The sequence below is a fragment of the Carassius gibelio genome, chromosome B15, assembly GCF_023724105.1.
Source record: "Carassius gibelio isolate Cgi1373 ecotype wild population from Czech Republic chromosome B15, carGib1.2-hapl.c, whole genome shotgun sequence".
Taxonomy (NCBI): Eukaryota; Metazoa; Chordata; class Actinopteri; order Cypriniformes; family Cyprinidae; genus Carassius; species Carassius gibelio.
In genome coordinates, this window is record NC_068410.1 from 118159 (window position 1) to 134416 (window position 16258).

Sequence of the window (16258 nt, forward strand, 5' to 3'; positions counted from 1 at the left end):
TATGGGCAGATATTTGGCATCGTATCTGTTGCTATATTGTAAATTTTAGCACGTGTAAAAATTGGAACATGATGACCAATCATAATCCAGCATTTGTTTGATAAAGTGAATTATTTACTTTTTCAAGAAGGAAAGAAACACGTATGTTTTAGTACTTTAGTGATTGACTTCTCAGTTCTTTATTAGTCTCTCAGGGCTACTATCATGGAATCCCTCTCAAAACATCTGTTGTTAGTCAGACCCAAATGAATTCCTGGCCCTTTGTTGACTCTGCTCTAATCCTGACATCTGAGGACGATCAAGACTTAAAGTAATTATTTTAGATAACAAAAGGGTGATTTCACTTTGAATTTTAATTTTATCTTTGGTTATCCACACATAGTTTTGTGAATTTTAAGTGTTTTTTTTTTTTTTTTTTGTGCTGGAATATTGATGCAGATATTTAAAAAAAAATATATGGTAAATGTCTCCGGAGGTACGTGGCGTGACAGGCAAGTACGGGAGTCTCCCGTGTCCTAAATGAATCTCGTCCTAATGAAAAAGGGAGAACAGACATAAGGGTCCTGGTGATACTGCTTATCTGACTGGCACGCAGGCACTGACAGCTGCATAATCACATACTTAATAACAAACATAACCTGTGCTAGAAAATGAAACCGATAAAGGGTAAAAAAAATTCAATCTGAAGAGGATGATGAAGATGAAAACTCAGGCAGATAATTTGTCATTTATGCTTTTAAAAGCTTGTCCCCAGCAGCTATCCTAAGAATCATTAGGATGTGGACGTTTTTCATGAAGTGGGAAAGTCAGTGTGATGACCGTGGTAGTTGTACTCTGGTGGAGTTGGGTATCAGTTACTGTCAGGAAGTCAGTAGGAGATGGCAGGGGAGGGAACAATAGTTGTTCTGAATAAAACTCTTTTGTGCCTCAAACAAAAGACAAGAGCCACACATCACAGGCATGTGACGCCTCAAATGTGTTTAATCACTGTTGTGCTCCTCACTGCTAGACAGATGTGAAACAACCAGCTGTGGTGGCCTACATTTGACTCTGACACACAAATCCTATGTTTTTGTATCAAAAATTATTATTTAAACTAATACACAATATTAATGTTTGTTATTTCTAGTTGCTGTTTTACCAAGTGTTTTCTTCTATCATATCTTTGTAACCTTCTTTTTTTTACTTACCTTGACCATTCTCTTTGGATCACAAGTTAGTGGGCATCCCAGTCGGAAGTTGACTTGAAATCCTCTTTGTGTCTTGATATGTGGCGAGTGTTGTGTTTCTGCCAAGCATCTGTTGCTAGGAGTAAATACAAAAGACAGCCTTGTAATAGACACTCTTATTGTGCCTTTTTGTGCAAGAAAACTAGTGAGGTGTACATCTGCTCCTCCATGGCTTACAATTGAAATGTTAACTATTTTATAGATGTTCGTCAACATTTAGTGCACTAATTAGTCCAAAAACTGCATGAAAGTTTTACATGTATATGATTAGTGGTCAACCAGTATGTGTTTTTTTGACAGCCGATGCCAATATCTTGGAAAGTGCGGGGCTGATAACAGATATAAAGCCGATATGATAAAAAAAAAAAAATATTATTATTAATATTTAAGAATTTTTTTTTAATCATTTTTCAATAGATTAAAAAATAAATGTGTAAAAGGAACATGTTTATACTTAGATTACAATATTTTTCACAAATAAATAAATATTTAATATAGCCTATAATAAATAAAAAAGTTAACACTGTAATCAGCAGGGCACTTAGTATTCTAGGATGTTTTTGTCCACTGGGAATCATATTTTTCAAATAAAGCCAGGGTAACCCTCATTTTACATACAGCACAGAGAGAAAATGACATTAATATGACAGTGGGCAAATGCATAAAGCGCAGCATAATTTGAAATCACGAGTTTATAGTTTAAGCATTCAATTCACACGGACTGACCTTCACACAGAGAACACGTGATCATGCTGGATACACATACACACTTTACAAGATCTTACAGCTGGATTCAACTAAGTTTGCAAGGTTTATGAAATTAAATGTTAATTAGTCATTCAAATATTTGTTTAAATTATATAAATGCATATTTGCCCTCTTAAACTCTGCAGACCCGGTACCGGGTCCGAAAATAGCATGCCACATGTTTGTGTCTCATTTGCATATCCTTCCTTATATGGCATTTGCCCAAAAATGGGTTCATTTGAAAGCTTAGAGTGTTTTCTTTACAAAGAATACCATTAATTGGGGTTTTATGATACATAAAGTAGTCAAATTAAGCTAAGAAATATATTTCCCCCCCCCATAAATTTCCATCTAACGATTGCGAATACGTTTTCGTAAGAATGTGTATTTAAAATATTTTTCACAAAACAGTCAAGTCATATATCACAAGAAAGCTCTCATTCTCAGGAATCTGATGATGTAGATCATTTTATTGTGTGACAATCACAGATCGAATGATCTTCAACAGAATCGCGATGTAAAATTTCTCACCTTATTATTTATACATTTTGCACCGCTTCAGTCAGCCGCAAACAGCCACGCATACCTATATACTCGATATAATCTTTTAGATTAGAATCTCTTCTTTCAAACAAGACCATTTTTACGTTTCTGCGTGCTTCCATTGCTGAGATATAAAGCGTTCTGTACAAGTGCGCAATAGAGGTCCAAAGCCCTGTGAGCGCTGACCAGACCTCTAACTCATATGATGCGCACTAAAGCCTTTTTCCTGCTATACACATCTGATCTCTTTGTGAAGCGCTATTAGTCCAAATAGCTGTCACTCAAAAGCCGTCTGAACCAGTCAGAGGTGCGAATAGCCGCAACAGGGGGGTCACTTACTGCCCCGTCCTGTTTCCGTCCGGTGACGTCACAGAACCGATGGCCGAAGGGAAATCGAGTGTTTGGCTGCTTCTAAACAAAGACCACGCGAGGGGGAAACTACACGCGGAAGAATCTCCGGATTAACAATGAATAATATTCATAATACAAGTTATGGAGGACCACCGTCGCCGTGGAGAGGTCAGGACGCGCATCTGGTAAGCGTATACGCGTGATACTTGCTTTTATACATTTCATTCTTTATTTTGAAGCCTCGAAGCTCCGCTAGCCATAAGCTTATCTGTTTATTTTCATAATTTTCATATTTGACCGCATTTCAGTGAATATACAGTAAACAGTACAGTATACTGGGTGGATGAACATAAATTAGTTTGTTGACGCTCCGAAGTTCGCGTTGAAGCTTCGGGGACGCGGATTTATCGCTGGTTTTGAATAATAACAAACAGACACGCTATAAATATGAAATATCATACATGCTTGAGACAGGCAAGGTCTCCCAATCTTTACATGATGCAGAATAGACATAAATGAAATGATATTAAGCTGGAAATTGTGGATTCTATTTAAGACTGTGACAGACCAGATATTTTAATAATTCTATGCATGTCGCTATTGCGCAATATGATTTAAAAGACTGTTCAGAAAACATACACACAAAAAAGCACATTGTATTGAGATGGTTCATCATATGTGAAACAACATAAATAATACTATTTGTCACAAACAGCAGCTTTTTATGTAACTTCTGAGTGTTTTCTGTAAAATAATATACAGATATCACATTATTCCATACTGCAAGTGTGCAAAAGATGACTTCATACTTATTTAGACTAAAATTTTGTACAAAAATGGTATTATTCCTTCCTTCAGTTGGAATAGAATAACTTTTGCATAGATTAAGATAGAAAGAAATTTCTTTTTTCCTCTATTAGCTGACATGTGCTAGAAAAACATGAAATTGGTCTAAAGTTACTAGGCCCTTCATTGCCTGAGCTATACTATTTCAAACTTCAGTTTACACAAATAAAATAAAAAAGCGCCTTGTTTTTTTCCCTATTTATTATAACACAGACAGCATATATTGTCATTTTTATCAATTTCAACAGTGTTTTATGTAATTTCAAAGGGTTTCCTTTAAAATGATACCAAACTTTGTCATCTCACACTTTTGAATGTGAATAGGGAAGCATTCAAAATTAGGAAGGAAAATGAAAAACGGAAATCCCCAAAATAGCATTTGTGCTTAAGAGGTTAATGCTTACGGCGAACGAGAAAGTATTATGTTTTCTTTCCATTACTAATAGGCCTAATATAAAAACAATCATTATAATGCTTTATGTATATATTCATTTCTTTGTTTAACTGTTCTATCTGATTATTAGACAGACTTCTATCCAGAACTGTTAACGACGACGACGAACAAGAGAGAGAGAGTGTGAGCACTGTGTGTGCTCTGGCACTGCTGCTCTCAGCACCGTCAAAATAAAAGTCCTGCCTTGAACACATCGGCCAAGAAGAAAAGCTTATCGGCTGATGCCGATATTTGAAAAATGACAAATATTGGCCGATATATCGTCCATGGCGATATATCAGTCGGTCACTACATATGATTGCTTGAATAAATTGCTAAAATGTACAAACCTTTTACCACAAGTCTTGCGCCGCTGGTGTAGTAATATCATGCAAGATTCCCATTCTTGTGACCCGGGTTCGATTCCCAGGTGGCGCAAGTACTTTTGGGAAGTCGTGGCCTAGTGATTAGAGTTTGAGTCCTAACCCTACGGTTGTGGGTTCAAATCTCAGGCCGGCAATACCATGACTTAGGTGCCCTTGAGCAAGGCACCGAACCCCCAACTGCTCCCCGGGTCAGTCAGGCCACGGAGGCATAGGCTGCGACCAGGTGATGCGGTCAGCTGTCAGATAGCTCCAATCACTACCATTCTCCAATAAGACACGGGACATATACTGTATACGTGGCACTACTGCTTGGTAAGTATGCTCAAATGGCTCGCAACCCTCCCACCCTCCACATTAGAAGCATATTACCGTGGACCTTCTGGTTGTTGTCTCTTTGTTTCAGATCACTAAGGCTTTCAATTATTGGTTGGCATGGACCTCACTCAAGTCCAATTAGAGACACTCATCCTCATAGCCAAGCTGCAGGATAGACGTCCCACTGCCACATTTACACGATTACCACTGTTTGCTTTTAAAGACATTTATTAAGTGGCTTAATTGTCATGTATTTCCAAGATGATGGTTCCAGGGGGTTAATGTTTAAGCTCTTGTATGTTCAATTAATTTGGGAGCAAGAACCCCCATAAGGAACCATACCACCAAAGATAAATTGTGTTCAATAAACTCAAATAACTTGCCAAAGTGGTCTTATCTGAACTAACCTTAGCAACCACCTACAGTATGAAGAAACTAATAATCACACCGAACACCTTAGCAACCATAAAGCAACAGTCTTACAGCATCCAACATTGTTTTCAGCCGAGGGTTCTTTTTCAAACTTTTTTGGTTGGCCAAACCTCTTAGAACAAAAAAAAGTACCCCCTGAGATTTTAAATTCCTAAATGTGTTCCAAGTGCATGTTAAACTGCAAAGATGGAGTTTGTAAGAAGCAGCATTTACTATGAAACTTCACACAACTGACCATTTACTTGTTATAGAAATAGAAATTAACTCATGAAACCCTTTTAGAAAACCCTGTACTGCTGCTTCATTTTCGTTTTAACTTGGTAAAATTCCTGAAAAGCACAGTTGCACAGTTAATTTATGTCTGCAAGTATATATGTAGGACTTTTAATGCTGTGAAGGTCATTAATTCTACTACAGACAGACGTGGGAAGCTTGCACTGCCTCTACACCACAATTCACAAACCCGTGAGCATTGAGAATGATTGTTTTTCTGGTCTGTGCATGGCGCAAGAATGTCATTGAATACTTCTTAGAATGTGGTTTGGGATACTGCTGTTTGCGTGTGGGATGTTGCACAGTGTTGCCAGTGAGGGGACTGGGACTCTCCACCATGAAGTGGCAGCTCAGCTAAGTCCCTTTTTGGGCGCTGGGCATGCTTCCCCCCTCGCTTTTCCCAGAAGTCCCTGGTGCATGGACAAAGTCCCCTTTATGTGGGCCGTAGCTCTTGGCGAGAGAGCCTGCAGCTTTGAAACTTGTTTGAACGATGCGATTTTTATTTCTATCTGTCCTCTGCGCTCTCACCCATATTGAACTCACCCACTCTCTCTCTCTCTCTCTCTCTCTCTCTCTCTCTCTCACTTGTTCCTTCTTTCCCGGCCCTGCTTAGCAACAACATGAAGCGAGTGCCCACTGAGGCTTAGCTCTTGGTATTCGTAGCAGAGTTGTCTGTATGCATCACAGGGTCACTTTGTAGAACAAAGAAGTTGGGACAACGAACTGGCCCAAATGAGTTAAAACAGTACTGCCTATTCACTTCCTGCACATTCCTGGTCTGATTATTTCTAAAATAATAATCAACAAATGAATACTTTGAACTTTGAGATTGAGTTTTCCAACTGTTACTTTAATAATCGTTTAACATAAACAGTGGACATCGTCTATTACCATTACCATTAAAAATTTAGTGTGTCCTGTTCCTCATGTACATACTATGTACTTATTATAGTAATTACAATAACTATTTAATAACTAGGTACTAACCCTGAACCTACCCCTAAACCTAACCCTACCCCATGTAGTTACCTTGTATTACCAGAACTTTCTTAGATAAATACACTGTAAGTACACTATAAGTACATGTTAGTACACGTACTGTAAAATAAAGTGCAACCAAGATTTTAACATAAAAAAACTATCTTATGCTCACCAAGGCTGCATTAATTTGATCAAAAAAGGCTGCATTAATTTAATCAAAAAAACTAAACAAAAAAACACAGTAAAACAATAATATTATAAAACTTAAAATGTTTTCTACTTTAATGTATTTTTTAATTATTAATAATATAATTGTAATTTTTTTCCTGTGTTGTAAATTTTTAGCAGCCATTACTCCAGTATTCAGAAATCATTCTAATATACTGATTTGGTGCTCAAACAGCTATTATTGTTATCACTGGGAAATTATGATGCATTTTACAGGTTTATTTGATGGATATACAGTTCAAAAGAACAGCTTTTAAAATAGACATCCTTTTAACATTATAAATGTTTTAATGTCACTTTTGATATATTTAAAGAGATAATCCATTCAAAAAGGAAAAGTATTCACCTTATTGGGTGAGGAAATTTTGAGGGAATTTTCATTTTTGGGTAAACAGTCCATTTAATTCATCCTTGCTGAATCTTACTGACCCCAAACTTTTGGATGGTAGTATATATTTGAAAAAAGAAAGTTAGAAACATAAATACACATTTTGTTATCACTTTTTCAGGTGCTGATAACATCCTTAACCTGCCCTTTACCATATCAGCAGCGGTAGTAAAAGTTGAGGGTAATACTGGCTTTGGAAAGCAAGTGTTAGGTGGGGCCCTTTCATCCAATCAGATACTGTAGTTTAATTATCTTTTCAAAGAAACATAAGTGCTTTATGGATAGTAATTCATTCTGGAGGTTTCGTCAGAAATCAGACTGATTCAGTACAGAGCTGTACAATCAGATTACTCATTTACTCAAACAGCATTGTATCCATGATGTTAATGTTGATGTTATCAACATTAGAAAGTGTCCACTCAAGCCAGTGACATGAGCAATGGAAGTGCCTTTTAATTACAGTATATGAACTGCCCATGTCGTGACAGTTCAATCACACTGAGTGTTACATACAGTACATAACTTATGTGCTAAATGCATTTACATGAAGTCATTTAGCAGATGCTTTTATCCAAAGTGACTTACAAAGGAGGACAATGGAAGCAATCAAAATCAACAAAAGAGCAATGATATACAAGATAACAAGTCTCAGTTAGCTTAACACAGTACACGCAGTGTTTTTTTATTATAAAATAAATAAAAAGAAAACCGATAGAACAGAAAAAGAATAGAGCAAGCTAGTGTTAGAGGCCTTTTTGCTTGTTAATTATATAATAAAGATTTTTTTATTTAAATAAAACAAGCAGTTAGTAAATTAATGGAGTGCAACTCTAAAAGGTACAAGTTTTTTCTAAGAACAGAATTTGCATAGAGAGTGCTATAGTTTGAGGATCATAATGTTTTAGTAATTTATTTTTTTAAACAATTTTATTACTGAATCGACTTGAGTTCATTATTCTACACGAATAGAAGTAAATTTTAGGTTTAGGTGAGGTAGAAATGACTCATTTGATATAAAAATAAAATTGTCCTTTTTTCCAGGGAATTTCACTGCCAGATTTTGCCAGATTTGATGATGAAACTTTAAAATGGGAGTTAAGTTAATAAGATGAGAGGGGCTTTATTTAGATACAACATTACAGTTTACTTTGTTCCACAAGACCTGATAGATATTCAAATTAGAAAACAAGCCAGATGGAAAGTGAGGCCCTCTTGTGAAGAATGAACATTAACTAATTGTTAATGAGGGACTCGGGGCAGGGTGCCAAAGTCAGAGGGCCAATGGGATGGGGTACAGCCAGAGCAGCCGATGGGCGGGCTGTTGCTCTGGGGTGACAATTGGGGACCCCTTTTTTAACTACCTAGGTGTCACTGTGTTAGAGTAGGGTATACAGGACAGCAGTCAACACGAAGGGCTCTAATGACGGTCTGAGTGCTGCTGCCAGCGTGAGGTCTCGTGTCTTTGACCTCCCTCCCTCTCTCAGCCATCCTCACCAGCTTTGAGGAACAGAATTGTTTTTTAACTGGGTTTTAGAATGGATGCATCAGATAGCAACCCGGAGAACGCGACCGAGAACAATAATGTGGAGAAGAGTGAGGTTAGAGAGGAGGAGAAGCAGGATGTGGACCCAGATTCAGACCTGGCTATGGTCAAGATTCCTCCTCCGCCAGAGCTGGAGATTAGGCCTAATGGATTAAGTGATGATGGCAAGCTGGATGTATGCAGGACTGTACCTTCTCCTCTGACCCGCAGTATTTTTCCTGTTGCAGTCTCACCTGCTGCTGAGCGCATTCGATTCATTCTGGGAGAGGACGATGACAGTCCAGCACCCCCTCAGCTCTTCACCGAGCTGGACGAGTTGCTGTCTGTTGATGGCCAGGAGATGGAGTGGAAGGAAACTGCCAGGTAAGAGCGTCACGGCTCGGTTGGAACTTTTAATGAGGCTCAAAAGCAGATCAGAAATATAAGAGCCTGTATTATTAGCTGGAACAACGTTTGGAAAAAAGCTCGATAACTTGTGTCTAATAGTATTATTTTATCTCTGGTTTTGGCCAAATTGTGTTTTCAGTTTGACAATGTGGTTCTTTTCTACTGTATATGCTTCAAAGAAAAAATAGCAAAAAAGAAAATCAAATCAATCACAGCAAATCAGCATATTAGAATGATTTCAGAAGGATCGTTTGACACCAAAGATAAAAAAAAAAATTCACGGGAATAAATTACATTTGAAAAGGCATTCAAATACAAATCTGTTATATTAAAGTTAGTTATATGATTTAATTCCTCCAAAGCGTTCTGTTTTTAAAAAAGACTGATTTAAATACTCTTTCAGTCTTGTCACACAGACACCATACAATTCATCAAAAGATGATTCAAGTGTACTGGCTCATTGCCAATGACTGCTTGGGGCCAGTATACGAAGACACTTTAAACTCTTGACAGTGTCTAAAGGGATGAATCCACTCTGATTAATCTTTAGGGGAAAGGTGTGAAGAAAGTTGAAAATTCACATATGTTTCCAGTTGACTTGTTTATTCATTAAAAGCAAATCCGATCATTTAACAGTTACTGTTGCTTTAAATTCCTGTGAGTTAATTTGAGCAGACAGCTTAGTCTCTGTTAAAAGACGAGTCTTGCATGCAACACACATCAATTCTGGAGCTGTGCTGCTCTTGAAAGGATTTGATCATTCAGTGAGCGGGGCAGTTTCATGGAAAGGCTCTCCAGGTGGTCCCCAATCAGCAGCCATTATCACATGCCACAGCGGGCATTTAACTGATTAAATAAGTACAAGAATGATTACTGCTGATCTTTTTCAATCAAGATTTTATTTAAGAGATTGTTTTAGAGATGAGATTACCCATTGTTTGTGTATTTTAGGATTAAGGATTACATATGAAAGCCTTTCAAGCAGGGGCATCAGTTTTAATAAACAGTTGTACAGAGGAAAGATCAGAGTTGAATATGAGGTCTGCTTTAGATTCTAGTCTCATGTCTGGGACTGGTATTTGTTTCTGATATGGTAGATTTAAGAATATATAGGATATAATGGATTTACAAAGATAAAGTACTGTTAAAATGTTTTGGGTCGGTATGAATTTTCCGTGAAAAATGAATACTATTTTTTTAGCAGGGACAAAATGAAAATGGTCAAAAGTGTCATACATCTGTGTGCATTTGTCTTCCATACAGAAATGTTCACATTCCAGTTTCAGTACCTTTAAATATCTGTTGTTTTTTCTTCGAAGGTGGATCAAGTTTGAAGAGAAGGTGGAAAAAGGTGGGGAGCGGTGGAGTAAACCACATGTGGCCACTCTGTCCCTTCATAGTCTCTTTGAGCTTAGGACGTGTATAGAGAAGGGCACCATCATGCTGGACCTAGAGGCCAACACACTGCCAGGGGTCGTGGGTAAGTGTCTCCTCTGCAGCTATTTTGTCTTATTAAAGGATGCTCTACTACCTTTAAGCAGTTTAGGTTACAAACATAAATCACTCAAATACCTTTTTTCACTGCAATAGAGTTGATGCTCAACAGAGGGATCTATGAACTCAGTGGTCCATGTTTATATTGATTTGAGAGACAAACGGTGACATCATTTGTCTTTAATACTGTATAAACATGTTGCTGTCTATATCAACCCTATTGAAAAAAAAAAACCACGCTGGTAAGGTATGTTTTGAAGCATGGCTGCTGGTCCTGAGCGACATATAAGATGGTTATGAGCTGGTTCTGAACAGAAGCTAGTTTCTTAGGACCAGATTAGGACCAGCTCACAACCAGATTATAACTTAAACCAGTTCAAACCAGCTGCCATGCTTCAACAAATATCTAACCAGCATATGCTGTTTTTTTCAACAGGGAAGCTTACAAGTTTTAAAAACTTTTTTTTTTTACTTTTACATAATATTTTTTATAACCTTTTTCCTAGATTTACATATTTTTCTTTTTTAATGTGGCATATCACAATAGATGGGGAAAATGTTTTTTTTTTTTTTTTGCTTTTATTTTTTTTTTTTTTGCAGTGAGGTTTAAAAAAAAATGTTTTATTTAAATAAAAAAATGTTTTTAACTTAATATGTGTGTATGTGTATGTGTGTGTATGTATGTATGTGTATATATATATATGTTTGCATGATTTGCATGATTAATGAGGATAGGTCACACATTCAATTGATAAATGAATGGCTAGTTGTAAAGGAAACTGAACTATTATAGTGTTAATTAAAAATAAACTGACTCTTTTAATCTATCTCTAGCTCTCTTTATGTTTCTGTATGCGTATTAACACAATTCGGCAGCAAATGAAGACTGAAGCCAGGACGTGGTTTTCTAAAAAAGGTTTTTCTTTAAAATCAGTTTATGAAAAGTAATTGAAGTCACGTAAATCACTATTTAATCAACTCACTTATATTAAACTACTCATTTACAATATAACTTATATAACACAGCTCATTTGTATTACATTACTCACTTATATCACATTGCACTGCTTACTTTCATTACTCACTCTGCGCTGATGTAACGTTCGCCATGATGTTGATCAAGTTCATCTGACAACTGAATTTGAGGTGGTGTAACATTAGCTGTCCCTGTCTCTCTCTCTTTTTTTTTTTAGTTTTCATAATTGATATCAAAGATATTAAAGCACTTTTTCATTTTTTCTTGTTAAAATTCAAAATAGTTTTTAAATATTTTTGGATGTCACTGTTTCCACCAATCCTTGCACAAGTTAAGGTTACACATGATGATGAAAGCACATTAGTGCGAGCCCCCCTGAGCTCATAGAGATTGAATTGAAGTGCCTGCAGTTCGAAAAAAAAATGATCTTATTATGGAAGTCAATGAGAGCATGAGGTGCGATTCTCAGTCTGACAGAAATCGGCCTGAAACGGGCGGTACTACACACAACACGACTCATCGCTGATTGGACTATTAAGTGACATAACAAACAGTCTAGAATAGTGATAGCTAGCTTAACATTGTGGTTGAATGTAAAAAAAAATCCCTTCCTTTTGTGCTTTGGTGGTGCATCGTCCATTCGCCCTAATGAAGAAACCGCCCCTGTATGTATAGTACATACACACACACACACACACACACACACACACACACACACACACACACACACACACACACACACACACACACACACACACACATATATATATATATATATATATATATATATATATATATATATATATTTTTTTTTTTTTTTTTTTTTTGGACCTTCGTATTGAAAAGTTTGGGTACCTCTGATCTGAAATGATGTGAATTCAGTGTATTTAGGCAATCATAAATTGCCTTTGATGCAAATGCCAACATTTTTCTCCCTTTTTCTTTATTTATAGCAATAAACTAACATGATATTTGTGAGTATTGTCATTTTTATTAGATACATGATGGCAATAATGTGTTGCTGTGCAATTTTAACAAACTTTTTGTATCGACATGATATCTGTCAAATGAATGAAGCAAGTTTTATTCAATGCTCGTTTTGCACCAGTCATGGTTTTGCACCAGCAGGTTTTAGGAGTCATTTTTTTCTGTCATGGAGCTGCCTTTTCTGTAATAGAAGCATACAGAATGCTTTCATGTAGGGCATTAGCTCTACCACCAGCACTGGCACCCTGTCAGTGGACAAAGGGCAAAATACATATCATACAGATAACACTTTAGATCAGATCAGACTAAGAGAAAAAGGCTTTTCCAAATGTACTGTAAGGTCTAAGAGATAGCACGTGTGATATGCATGCATGGTCTCGGCCAGCACAGCCCATTGTTATTTGGTTTCCAAATGCTCACATGTCAGGATGTATTCATAGCTCTGTTTAATACAGTCCTCTCTCAACCCTCGCTGTAACTCAGGGCTCAGATGCAAGGGTGATTGCATCCATTCAGGATGGCCATTTCTTTTATACTGAATTCAGGCAGTGCTTGAGGAAGATCAGAATGAAAACTGTGGGGCCATTAAATAACTGTAGTGCACTGATAGCAAAGTATGTGATTCTGGTGATTCATTTGTAAAGATTTCTTTTAGGAAGGAGGATTGGTTAAAAAAAAAGAGATATTTACTGCAGCTCTCTGAATTTAAGATGGCTGGTTAGATTGTAACCACTGCCATCAATCAAACGAGATTTATTAATTCACATTCTTGATTCCACTAGCCGTATCTCTTACTCAGAGCATGATGTGTCAAGTCAGATTATCAGTTTAAAGCAAAGTTAAGCTCAGTCAACCTCATAGAGTGCCTTTTGAGATAAATGAATTGAAGGATCGGCTATTAAGGGCCAAACCATTCACAAAAAGGGCCCAAGGGCCCAGGCCTCATGTCTTTGACCCTCTTTTATAAAAATAGATTCTTACAGGAACCACCAGACAATCTTATGCACAAGCCACTGCCTCATTAGACGTCCACCTCTGAAGGCTAAGAATAGAAGGCAATGTGTCACTTCACTGACACTCACTTCAAGATTCTTCGGAGAGTCCAATCTGAAGTTCTGTTTAAAAGTTTGCTCAGTTGTGAAGGGGTCGTAATGAGCTTCTCAAAATCTATAGAAGCAAAATAACCATGAGCCAGGTCTTTTCTAATGACAATTTAGCTTTTTCGCTGACTACCTCTCTGTTTGACATTCACTCCGTCTCTCTCTTTCAGAAATGATCACTGACAGTCAGATTGAGAACGGTCTCTTGAAAGCTGACCTGAAAGATAAGGTCATGTACACCTTGCTGAGGAAGCATCGCCACCAGACCAAGAAATCCAATCTTCGCTCCTTAGCTGACATTGGCAAGACGGTCTCCAGCGCAAGTAGGCTGTTTTCCACCCCGGATAATGGTAATATAGGTGCCAGTTTGGTGCAGACTCATTTTTTACCCTCCTTTTTCCTTTTAAACTATTACGATTTTTATATTATTATTATTACTATATTATATAGATTTTTATATTCAGATGTTTCTTCTTCTTTTATGAAATCTTTTGTGGATTGTTTTTCTCCACACTTTTCAAAAATATCATTTGTTCAAATTCTTTTACCTTTTTTGATTTTGTGGTTTGACTTTTCTTGTGTTATTCTTAAAGATAACTGAAGAATACCAAAGATTTTTATTTTATTCATCAAATTTTTAAGAAGATTTACTTCCTTTATATTTTTACATATCGTCCCCTTGGAATTATAAGGTTCTATCTGCGTTCTGAGTAGTTTTGAGATATTGAGCTTTAAAGTTTTTGTGTTCCATAGACTTCTGTAGATAGAACCTTTTTGTTTTTTCAATAAAAAATCACAAAATGTATAGAACTTAAAATAAAACATGACATAATGTAAATACATTGTCACAGAATAAGAATATGTGAATAACTCAATTTTGACAAAAATGTCAGATAGAACCTTCCATCGCAATTCCAAGGCGATGATATTTAAATGCATTAGTCAAACAGATCACAATAATTGTATTACTAATGCTTTACCAGTTTGCTGACTCATTGTTGCCTTTTTTTATTTTTCCTTTTTTAATAAGTAGTTGTCTCTGTATGATTTAAAGACTCCATGAAATCACTACTGTTAAAATGTTTATTTGACATTTTTCCTGTTTTGTCTTGGTTATTAACCAAGGACACATTTAACTGATCAAAAGTGACAAGGAAACATTTATAATGTATTTCTATTAAATTATATTCTCTTTTACATTTATCTGACGCTTTAATCCAAAGCAACTTACAGTGCATTCAGGCTATACATAGGTTTTTTTTATTTTTATTTTTATTTATTTATTTTTTTACCAGTATGTCTGTTCCCTGGGAATTGAACCCACAACCTTTTGCATTGCTAACTCTACCACTGAGCCACAGGAACAACTTGTTTTTTTAACTTTCTATTTGTGATAGAATCCTGAAGAAATATATAATGGTTTCTGATATTAAGCATCACAACTGTTTTCAATATTGATGACATACAGTATATGAATATTGAGCACCAAATTAGCATACTTGAATTATTTCTAAAGGATAATGCGATGCTAAAGACAAGGCTGTTTCACAATACCATTGTTTTCTTACTGTATTTTCTTACTGTATTTATAAATGCAGCCTTGGTGTGGAGACTTCTTTCAAAAACATAAAGAATCTTACTGACCCCAAACTTTTAAACAGTAGTGTATTCTCTCTTACAACATGAGATTTGTGTGTGACAAATCAAATGGTTTAATTAATCAGTCAGCTTTAATTGCATCACAGCCATGATCATGTTTTGCTGCTTGCTTAGGCAGTTACAGGTCATATTAAGGGAGGAACGATCTCATTCCAGAGAGTTAAAACTCAGTGTAGTCCAGGATGAGTCATCAGTATCCATTAAATGTTTCTTTTAGAAGTACACAAACATATAGGGAGAGCTAGAATACACAAAAAGAGTTCATGGGGTCTTTAAATAGTAACTTGCTCCTTTTCAAGCGTTGAATTTTAGTATGTTCTGTCTGTGTATGCATTTATTTTTCAATGCACAGAATAGGCTGCTGCATTACATTGTTGAGATTGTGAACTGTTATGAACTGGCGAACTAATAAACCAATCTTAGAGCAGTGTTTAAAAGACAGCATGGACACCACAGACAACACTTTAAATAAAGCAATGGTCAAAGGGATCATTTGGTTTTTGGCAATAATATTTACATGCCTTCATTTAAAACAAATAGTGCATTGATAAAACTTTACACAAAGTTCATTAGATTGATGTTTATAGGCTCCATGTGCCCAGGTTTTAAACCATGAATCCTGTGATTCTTTGACCATTGGACTTTTTGAATGTGACGAATGTTATTCACCTCAACTTTAGTTTCCTGAAAAAAAAAAGAATAAAACTTGCTTTAACTGTGCTTTTCTACTTCTATAACCACTCCCGTCTTTCCCTGAGTGTCTTAAACAATCTTTTACAAAAATAGCTAAACCACCTAAAACCACTGACCTCTATCACCTTAACAATCTTAACTTTTCACCTTTCTTACTATCTTTTCTCCTTTCTGCTGCACTTGTCACTAAAAGCACGTAATCCACTTGAGACTTCAGTGCCTTGTCTAATGACTCGCAACTCAGAGGAGCTGTTGCGAGCCCCTGGA

The 16258-nt window shown here is 36.4% G+C and overlaps 1 protein-coding gene across 1 annotated transcript in view; it reads left to right on the plus strand.

The window, feature by feature from the left end:
• Nucleotides 1-16258, plus strand: part of LOC127972998 (electrogenic sodium bicarbonate cotransporter 1-like) — a 34194-nt gene that overhangs the window by 14544 nt on the left and 3392 nt on the right. The window contains exons 5-8 of the mRNA XM_052577039.1: nt 8923-9058; nt 10402-10562; nt 13810-13989; nt 16185-16249. Of these exons, the coding sequence (XP_052432999.1) occupies nt 8923-9058; nt 10402-10562; nt 13810-13989; nt 16185-16249 (542 nt within the window). The remainder of the gene's footprint in view (nt 1-8922; nt 9059-10401; nt 10563-13809; nt 13990-16184; nt 16250-16258) is intronic.